The following is a 6,909-nucleotide window of genomic DNA, read 5'->3' as shown; positions in this document are numbered from 1 at the left end:
CTGACTGTGGATGAGACTTCAGCTCTGAACTCTGCTCAGAGGATCTGAGATTCAGCTGCTACATATATTTTTCCCAGCTGTCCACTGCTTATAGTACAAAAATTGCTCACAATGTGACAAATATCTCCCTGAGCTTGTGACTGTCCCTCCATAGTCAATAAAAGCCTCAAGAGGTCAAAGCATCAGAAAGCCAAAAGGCATGGTTAATAGACACTTTTTTACATGTGGTTAGTTTTCTTGCCATTCCCTCTAGGGAAGGAGCCTGACAGGTAACTCCTTTTTGTACTACTGCAGTGTCCAGCCTGGGAATTCCTACATGATGTCTTAGCTCAACAGTATTAAGTATAGGAGTTCCCGTCGTGGCTCAGTGGTTAACGAATCTGACTAGGAACCATGAGGTTGCGGGTTCCGTCCCTGCCCTTGCTCAGTGGGTTAACAATCCAGCGTTGCCGTGAGCTGTGGTGTAGGTTGCAGACGCGGCTCGGATCCTGCGTTGCTGTGGCTCTGGCGTAGGCCGGAGGCTACAGCTCCGATTCAGCCCCTAGCCTGGGAACCTCCATATGCCGCGGGAGCAGCCCAAGAAATAGCAAAAAAGACAAAACAACAACAACAAAAAAAAAAACAAAAAAAACCAAAAAAACAGTATTAGGTATAGTCTTCATCACTCCATCACCAGAAGCTCTAAGAACCCATAAGCAATAGAGAAGGCAGGGACTTTGGGATGAATCTTCCAGACAGATGTTGTTATCTGGGAATGGCTGGAGAATGGGGTAGGATTTGGAGCAGAATTGAACATGGTAGATATGTGTCCCCATGCAACCCTGGAGACTCAATGATAGGCAAATTCAATGAGGTTTCATCTTTCCTGAACCACATGTTCCACTAGGGGAAATAATTAATACACTGACAGATAAATACATACTATGATTTCAGCACAGAGAAGCATTATGAAGAAAGACAAGAGACAGAGCCTTCTTCTCTGAAAAATATTAAGGTTTGATCTTGGGTGTGGGGAACCATGTAACTATCTGGAGGACACAGAGTAGGAAGGCCCTGAGGTGGGAGGGTGGCCACAACTTATGGGAGCACCTAGAACGCAGGTGTATCCAGGAAAAAGCAAGCAAAGAATCAGAAACAAAGCAAGCAAATATATAACCACTGAGTACATGCAGGGTTTTCTTGGCCATGATACTTAGGATTTTATTTTATGTGTAATGAGAAGTCATTGGAATGTATACTTTGGACAGGAAGGTGATATTATTTAGTTCATATTTTTAAAGACTCACTCTATTTACCATAAATAGGAGTATTAAGTTGTTACAATGGTTAACAGTACCCAACTGAACAAGGCATTTATAACAAATTTTGATAAATAATAATAAACACAAATGGTACCTTTTGCAAATGTGTTTCTTAAACAAGAAATATGGGGTAATTTTGGAAATGTGTTTCTTAAATGAGATGGAGATGATTTTTTTCCAAGTAGTTTATTTGCCCATGAATGAAGAATCCTAGATAAATTTAAAACTAATTATATTCCTAGTTTTCTTTTCATAGTTATAAGAGTTAAGATACCTACTCCTCATAATTAAGCAGGTAGAAAGGGAAAAGTTTTTACTGTAGTAACGTTGTTCAATTTTTTTGAATTCCTTTTGAGTTATTTGTTAAAAATCTCACTGCAACTTATTATTAAAATTATTTTTGATGATCTATCAGGTGATAACTGTATTATGCCCTCCTTCAACATTATGTCATAAACTGGAAGCCTCTCAACTTGTAAAAGGACTTGTTTGGTCATTGGCTCACTTAACTTTGGTGTCAATATTTTGAATCCTTCCTTTGGCATTCTGCAGATTTTTATACCCCAGGGCAATGAATCAAGGTAAAGTTCAATGACAAGGAAGGGCTGGGTTTCCTTCTGTTATGGGGGAGAAAACAATGGCAAATCATCATCTTGATCAAAGAGGCTCTCTGGAACCTAAGTCTAGGAAAGAGAATAGTCAGAAATCTGGAAATTGCTTCTTTTAAAGCTGTGCTTGCCTGCCTACATGCTGGAAAGTCTGTCTCCCCACTCTTCTATTGTTGGTGGGCTTTGTAACGACATGTGTGCCATTTCATTTCTCTGCATCTCTAGGGCCAAGCAAAGTGTCTGGCATAGAGTTGATATCCTTTCATTAAATAATGAGGGAACTAGGGGGCTGGAGTGTCAATCCCTCCATATTTTTTCCTAATTCTTGCTGAGATGGAGTGATTGAGATGCAGGAAACATTTTCCGGCTAGAGGAGTCCCAAGCCGTGGGTGATAATATAAAAAATACAAATGCAGAAAGATGCAAAAAACATTTTATTACCCAAGAAGCAGAGTTGTAACAAATAAAAGGGATAGTTTGAGTCAGTTTTTCTGCTTGGGATCATGGTTTCAATATAGTAACTGTCAGACAATTAGATTTTCATTCTCCTCCCTCTCATGTCAGACGGCAGCAGCGGGCACTGGTCCAGTCTGCTGTGTTGCACTGGCAGTGGCATGTGGTTTCATGCTGGACATCCCAGGAACCACAGGCATAGCCACAAGCACAGCCAGTGACAACGGTCCCTGCATGAGCACACAAGATGTAGACATTAGAAGAACTCTTTGATTTTGATCACCCCATAATCATCTTTCATCCCTATTCATCCCAGAGGTAGATCTATTTTTGTGGGGTCTAAAATGAATTCAATTTTGAAGGTCGTTTTTTAAGGAAAAAATATAAAACTACTAAAAAAAATTAAGTATAGGGTCACAGAAGAGACCTGTGAAAGTGAGGGCCCTGGGAATTTATGTTACCTTAGATTCATGATAAATTCACCTCTATGCTGGCCCTTAACCACCAAAATAGAAGAACAGACCGAGGGAGATGAAGGCAGGGGGAGTGGTAGTGACGTGACCATAGCAGGGCTATTGAAAAGAGGAAGGGCTGGCATATGTGACCACGAAAGGAGGGTGGGAAAGGAAGAGGCAGAAACCCAAGATCCCTCAGCAGAATCCTTAAAGGAAATGAGAATGGGAAGGGAGATCTGGGAACAGAGAGTTATGAGTCAGTCCCAGGATAATACAAACATGGGGGGGGGGGTGCTGGGGATGAACAGGGGAGGGCACAGGGTATCATACTTGCCATTCCTCCCTGAAGCATTACTCACCTGCAGGGCAGGAAGACAGTTTGCCTGAGTTTTTGACACTGAAACATGATATCCTCTTTCTTGGAGCAGAGGGACTGAGCTCTGAGTAGGACAGAAGAAGGGATATCGCTCATAATCTCTGTCATCCATAATCCCCTTTCAAGTCCCCTTCTACTTTAGGGGTGCCACTGTGTCCATAATCAGACTGCTTACTAGCTTGTAAGGTTTATAATCACGGTTATTCCCCCATCCCCTTCCCCATCCACCTGACCCCATTCAGTTACCTAGACGATTGAGAGCATCCTTTATCTTTTTGTCCACAAGGGAGTCTAAGGAACACTGAGCACCCCTTGCGATTATCAACTGAAGAAGGAGGATGAGGATAAGAAGGAAGCAAGAGGTTGGCTTCATCCTATAGAAAGGCGGCGTCCTGGACCTGGGAGGAAAGACAGAAAGAAACTGAGATCTCAGAGTTCAGTGTTGCTGGGAAGGAAAGAAGTGAATGTGGAGTCTCAAGAGGGGAGAGGTGCAGGGACATCAGTGTCAGAATGGAGGAGCCCGGAGCTCTCTAAGCAGTTTTGAGAATCAGGGAGGGTGGCTGCAGAGCAGGTTCACTTACCGAAAGGGTTAGAAAAGGTCTGCAAAGACTGGTCAGGAAGGGATGTTTTATACCACCTGGTATTGACCTGGGTACCCCTTAAAGCACAAGCATACGCCCACATACAAACACACTCCCCAGTAAATTTTCAAAGAACTGCCCCTTGGAGTGTGGCATGCAAACATGATAAACTTCAGTGTGACCAAGATAAGCAACAACTGCCTTTATGCTGGTTCTCTGCCTCCTGCCTTTCTGTACTTTCCTCTCTATTCTTCTGATAAGGCCAGCACCTGTGTCATCTGTTGAGTGCCACATATTATAGGACTCTTATTTAATCCTTCATAGGGAAGAGGTGACTTTAAAATCTGTTGAGTTAGGGCCATATTTACCACCTGTTTAGACATCATTTTATTGTTCTTGCCTAATCCCACCTGTAGGAAAGTAACAGCCTGACCTCCATTGGTTTACAAACAAAGGAGTTTTCTATTTACTTAACCAGAAGCATGATGCTTGATGCCAGACTTCTTTTGGAAGCTCAACAGAGTCATTACCAGCCTGATCTTTCCCCCTTTTTCTCTACCATCCTCAGTTCAGTGGCTCTTCATCCTTAATCTTGTGTCCTCATGGTCATAAGTTCAGGCATCATATCCTCGACTGAGACCCTGATCAGGAAGGAAGGATTAGGGTAAGCTTTACCCTAACTCACCTTGAGTCTTTACCCATTCACTTTGAGGTTTTGCATTTTTATTTTACTTATTTTTATAGGTTTTGATCAAATTTATGTTTTATTTTTTTGCTTTTTAGGGCTGCACCTTCAGCATATGGAAATTCCCAGGCTAGGGGTTGAATCAGAGCTACAGTTGATGGACTACACCACAACAACAGCAACTCAGAATCCAAGCTGCATCTGTGACCTACATCACAGCTCATGGCAACACCAGATCCTTAACACACTGAGTGAGGCCAGGGATTGAACCTGCATCCTCATGGATGCTACTGAGGTTCATAACCCACTAAGCCATGATGGGAACTCCTGCACTTTTATTTTAGAAGCAAGACTTTCCTCTAGAAGATCAAGATTTCCCCTTCACTTTATTACTAAGTTCCGGTCACATGACTTTCTTTCCCACTATGTGTGGCTAAGAAGTTGATCAGGGCTCCACAATCCCTTATTCAAGATCACTGGGCCAAGATATATTTTAGAACTCAAAATTTTTCATATTTTAGAAGGTAAGAGAGTGCAAATTCTATAGATTATGCTATACTTCTTACCAGGAATCTAGGGTAAAATCCTATAATGAAACAAATTAATATGTCTGCAGCAATATGTATGAATAGTCACAAAACATGAAATAAAGACCATGAATAGTTTGACACAAGGGCATACCAGGTTTTGCTGCTAAATGGGTTAGTCTCAAACTTAGGGAAAGACTTTTAGGTTTTTAGAACCTTTTAGATTTTGGAATAGTGAGTGAAAAGGTAAAGACTCATAAACGGCCAAGAAGAGCAGGAGTGCTATGATTTATCCTCTGGGATGGGGCACATGGTCACCCTGACTGAATCCCATGATTCAAGGACAAGATGAAGAAGCAGAAAACGGCTGTTGGATGACCATTACTGGAGGAAGTCAGGTGGGGAAGTCTGGGTCTCCTGCTGTGGACAGCCTCACTGTCCCCTTCCCTAGAAATGCCCTCCAGTGGACAGCTTATTCTTTTGCACATCTCTCTCTGGCAACTTTGCCTTCTGTTGACACCTCCAAGGCCCATTCTCAAAGATGATTCCTAATTACCAGATAGGAGTTTTAGGAAAGGAAGGAGTTATAGCAAGATAGCATACTCTTGGATTTGGCATAGAAGTTTGGTAGATTAATTCATTTGTTAATTCAATGACTATTTATGGACCTTCTCGTCTACTAACTCTAGCTCTGGCATTTCAGCAGTGGGCAACAGAGACAAGGTCCTTGACCTCTTGAGACAACATTCTAACATGGGAGATAGATATATATCGGATACTGGAAAATGCCTTGAAGAAAAATAAATCAATTTTTTTTTCTTTTTAGGGCCATACCCACAGTATATGGAAGTTCCCAGGCTATAGGTCAAATTGGAACTGTAGCTGCTGACCTGCACCACAGACACAGCAATGCCAGATCCAAGCCAATCTGCAAGTTAAGTCGTAGCTTGCAGCAATGCTGGGTCCTTAACCCACTGAGCAAAGCCAAGGATCAAACTCTCATCCTCATGGATACTAGTTGGGTTCTTAATCCACTGAGCCACAGTGGGAACACCAAAAGAAGTCAATTTTAACCAATCTCAAAATAGGGATCCTATATAGACCTTGATTTGAAAAAAATAAAAATAAAAATTAGAATGCTATTAGGGAAATATGAATATTAACTAAATATTTGCTGATATGAATTATTATTTTAGAAATCATGGTGATATTGTGATCACTTTAAATACTTTGATCTTTTATGGATGCACACTGCAATATTTACGGAAAAAATCATGATGTCAGGAATTTGCTTCAAATAAACTGTTAGAAGAGCTTGTGGATTTAGATGAATAAGATTGTCATGCATTGATTAATATTGAAGCTGGATATTGATATTATTCTATTTATGAATATGCTTGATGTTTTCTATAATAAAAAAAACCTAAAAAAGCCATAAAGAAAGAAATCAAGGCAAGGCAATCGAGTGTTGCACAGATTGCAGTGTGTCCAGGGAAAGCATCTCAGAAAAGGTAACTTGTGAACAATGAGCTGGAGAAGTGTGAGTAAGTCATAGGAAAAGCTGGGGCAAGCAGTTCCAGGCTGAGGAACAAACAAGAGCCCAAGGCAGTGAAGTGGCTGTTGTGGTGAAGGAATAGCAACAAAGGCAGTGTGGCTGGAGAGAATGAAGTTCCAAAGGGAAAGAGATGTCATAAAAGAAGGCTGGATTATACAGCTCATGTAAGCTGACGAAAAGGCTCTGGGTTTCGTTGTAAATTTCACAGGAAATTACTGGAGTGTTCTGCTCAGGGGAGTGACATGAGATGGTTTATGTTTTATAAAGCTTTCTAAGGCCACTATTGTGGAAAAGAGATTAAAGGGAAAACAGGTGAACAAGGCAAGCAGGCAGCAGGTAGCAGGTTTTTGCAAAGTTCTCAGTCTCAG

The 6,909-nt window shown here is 41.4% G+C and overlaps 1 protein-coding gene across 1 annotated transcript; it reads right to left on the bottom strand.

The window, feature by feature from the left end:
- Positions 1-2,398: 2,398 nt before the first annotated feature.
- RETNLB (resistin like beta) lies at positions 2,399-3,623 on the bottom strand. Its single transcript, XM_047755725.1, has 3 exons — positions 3,440-3,623; positions 3,177-3,257; positions 2,399-2,592 (listed from the first exon to the last, which is right to left on the bottom strand). The coding sequence occupies exons 1-3, from the start codon at positions 3,564-3,566 to the stop codon at positions 2,465-2,467; spliced, it is 336 nt and encodes a 111-aa protein (XP_047611681.1). The 5' UTR covers positions 3,567-3,623; the 3' UTR covers positions 2,399-2,464.
- Positions 3,624-6,909: the final 3,286 nt, after the last annotated feature.

The sequence above is a fragment of the Phacochoerus africanus genome, chromosome 1, assembly GCF_016906955.1.
Source record: "Phacochoerus africanus isolate WHEZ1 chromosome 1, ROS_Pafr_v1, whole genome shotgun sequence".
Taxonomy (NCBI): domain Eukaryota; kingdom Metazoa; phylum Chordata; class Mammalia; order Artiodactyla; family Suidae; genus Phacochoerus; species Phacochoerus africanus.
This window is presented reverse-complemented; position numbering and strand designations above follow the sequence as displayed.